The sequence below is a fragment of the Impatiens glandulifera genome, chromosome 1, assembly GCF_907164915.1.
Source record: "Impatiens glandulifera chromosome 1, dImpGla2.1, whole genome shotgun sequence".
Lineage (NCBI taxonomy): Eukaryota > Viridiplantae > Streptophyta > Magnoliopsida > Ericales > Balsaminaceae > Impatiens > Impatiens glandulifera.
In genome coordinates, this window is record NC_061862.1 from 67,213,009 (window position 1) to 67,216,077 (window position 3,069).

A 3,069-nucleotide genomic window follows, 5' to 3' on the forward strand; every position below is an offset into this window, starting at 1 on the left:
CAAACAAGCCCTTAGGGGGAATTGGTAACCGAAGGCAGGCGAGGGCTAAGTTCATGAATGGATTCTGAAAAAGGAGATAGAATTACAGAGAGGAAAAAGGAAAGAGATATCAACGAAGGATTCCATTTTCTTCGGATTGAGGCCATTTGATTTCATCTTCAACAGAGAGGTTTCTTGAACTGAGAACGATTCCTCCAGGAGAAGAGCTGAAGGCAGAAAGCTTTGGTGGAGATCTTTCGTAAGAGAAGAATACTTCATTTACCGATCAGATCTTCTTCTCTGGAGAGCCTTCCGTTTTTTCTGAGGTAATCGAGCTCCAAATTCCAGATCGCAGTAGCAGTTGTTGAAGTAGTAACCGTGGAGCAGCGGCAGTCCAGTTTAAGACCAGACGTGATTCAAACCGTTGACAGAGACGTGCTTCTCTTCATTTAGCTGCAAAAGATCTGTTCATCAAGCAGTATCTCTTCATTTAGCCCAATTTCTACTTGGCATCAGGTATCATTTCTAGTTGAATGCGATTAGGATGGATTTGAATCTAGTTGAATGATTTGTGCTCTATTTTTATATCAATTTTGATTTCCTGATGAGCATTCTGTTGATGATTTTTAACTGACATATAAGGCTTTGTTTATGGAAGCATTTATAAACTGAAACTTTGTTCATCTTCGTTTGAAACACCGTGACTTAAACGTACTGAGTGGAATTTACTGTGATATAATTTAATTTAATTCAATTGAATGATAGTTCCTTGAAGTAATTGTCAGTTGTCTGTTCAATCATGTTGTTTAACCTATGTTAATAAGAAAATATAGGCAGAATTTGATGTGATTTCTTGATTGCAATACTTAGTATAGGCATGTAGCATGTGGATTAAGATTGAATTATCATGGTATCTATGAACGTTTAATTGCAAATTGAATATGATAAGTAATTGAGCATTGATGATTGAATTGAGATTCAATCGATGCATTGGCATCATGATGTTCATTGCAAAATTGACACGATTTGACGATGAGATTAAGCATGATTAGGGAGGTTAGAGTCTAATTCATGGAATACTTAGAAAATAAAATACAATAGTAGAAAACCATAAAAAATGTTAAAAACTGAAAAATGAAAAATGCAACAAGAAGTGAAACATCTGGAGCTGGGTTTGGACAAAAAAAAATGTCTATAAATTTCCTTGGAAACAGTTTTTTGTAAGTATCTCATCCTGATATTGATGTAGATGAGATGATATTCTGCAAGATTACTTTTTCTCATTCAAACCCAACCCCAGCTCCAGGTGTTTCCAATCAGAGCCAATTTAGTATATGTGCTTTCTACTTTTTGTTCCTCCATCTTCCCTAATCATGTTTAACTATCTGATAGTGAAAAGGTTCAATGTCTGCTTCAACGGTGTCCATCACGGCCACCCCTGCGACCACCCGGAGGAGGCCGGTTCTCTCAGGGGAGAAGAGGTCTGGTGCTGAACTTTTAACCGGAGAAGGGACCACCGCCGTCAGTGGAGGCCTATCCGGCAGAGATTTGAGCCACTCTATTCGAGGAGAAGAAGTTCTAGAAAGATCCAGAGATGCTGTCCATATCAAGAATGCATTTCCCTCTAATGCAACTGCGGCGATGCCTAGTCGCAGGCCAACCAGAAAGGCCTCATTGAAACCGGAAAAGCCTCGCTGGCAGACCGTAATGAGCATCTTCACTAAGAATTTCTTGCTAGTGCTCACTCTGTTGGGTTTGATCCATTTGATAAGAAAATTGGCCATTCCCTCGGGTAATAACATGGGAAATCATCATCCTTCTTCTTCGGTTTCGTCAGTTGTAGAGTTCGAGGGAAGGATAGCAGAAATGGAAGGATTTCTAAAGACCACGACAAAAATGATGCAGGTTCAGGTGGAGATCGTGGACAGAAAGATTGAGAGTGAAATTGGGGGTGTTAGAAGGGATATGAGCAAAGAAATAGAAGAGAAAGGTGTGGGATTGGGTAATGAGTTGAAGAGAATTGACGAAAGAACGACAAGGCTGGAAAGAGGGTTGTCGGAGTTGGGTGCGAAGGAGTGGGTAGCGAAAGACGAGTTTGGGAGGTTCTTTGAGGAATTTACGAAGAAGAAAGGAGGTGAAGATGGAGATGTGAATTTGGATGAATTAAGAGCATTGGCAAGGAAGATTGTAGGGATTGAGCTAGAGAAGCACGCTGCTGATGGGCTAGGTATGGTAGATTATGCACTAGGATCAGGCGGAGGTAGGGTAACGAAGTACTCAGAAGCATTTGTTGGGAAAGGAAATAGTTGGTTCTTATTTAACGGAAAAAACGCTGTGGATGAAGCAGCGAAAAAGATGCTAACTCCGAGTTTTGGGGAACCTGGGGAGTGTTTTCCATTAAAAGGTAGCAGTGGTTTTGTGGTGGTTAGGCTCCGAACTGCTATTATTCCAGAAGCTGTAACTCTAGAGCATGTTGCCAAGGTTAGCTAGCATTCATTTCCTTTTTTCATATTCAATCATTATTATTATTATGTACATGTATTCCATAGATAGTTTGTGGTGAGTTTGGTTTTTATTTGAAAAACAAAACAAATGATGTGAAATTAATTTCTGGCAGAGTGTTGCATATGACAGAACAAGTGCACCAAAGGATTGTAGAGTGTCTGGGTGGTTGCAAGGAAACTCAGACATTGATGAAGAAAAGATGTTACTTTTGACTGAGTTCACTTATGATCTGGACAAGAGTAATGCACAGACTTTCAGTACTGTATCGGAATCATCATCGTCGTCGTCTTCGAATCTTGTTGATACTATCAGGTTTGATTTTGCTTCCAACCACGGAAGTTCTTCTTTTACGTGCATATATCGTCTTAGAGTACATGGACATGAACCTAGTTCATCTCTTTATGATGGTCACCCTGGAATCTTATAAGGCAGGAAGGCAGGCAGGCAGGCAGGTTCAATTGTTTTGTTTTAGTAGAAGATAGAGTTCTAATATTATCATGTATTGTTTTAGATGTCCAGTTTGTGGGTGTAAAAGAAAGATTTTTAATATTTTGTAATGTTAACAACTGAGTTTCTTTCTATATA

At 39.4% G+C, this 3,069-nt stretch overlaps 1 protein-coding gene across 2 annotated transcripts; it reads left to right on the forward strand.

Moving 5' to 3' along the window:
- LOC124918784 (SUN domain-containing protein 2-like) lies at positions 1 to 3,069 on the forward strand. Of its 2 annotated transcripts, XM_047458831.1 has the most exons (4): positions 1 to 495; positions 1,229 to 1,285; positions 1,372 to 2,460; positions 2,597 to 3,069. In XM_047458831.1, exons 3-4 carry the CDS (start codon positions 1,384 to 1,386, stop codon positions 2,909 to 2,911), a joined length of 1,392 nt encoding a protein of 463 aa, XP_047314787.1. In that variant the 5' UTR covers positions 1 to 495; positions 1,229 to 1,285; positions 1,372 to 1,383; the 3' UTR covers positions 2,912 to 3,069. The 2 variants fall into 2 exon arrangements, with proteins under 2 accessions (XP_047314787.1, XP_047314786.1); XM_047458830.1 differs by lacking the exon at positions 1,229 to 1,285 and having other exon boundaries at positions 2 to 495.

Bases quoted from the DNA above. Each gene is read 5' to 3' on its own strand.
- LOC124918784 (XM_047458831.1), top strand. From the start codon at position 1,384: ATGTCTGCTTCAACGGTGTCCATCACGGCCACCCCTGCGACCACCCGG. The intron at 2,461-2,596 runs GTTAGCTAGCAT...AATTTCTGGCAG, and splicing joins CTCTAGAGCATGTTGCCAAG to AGTGTTGCATATGACAGAAC.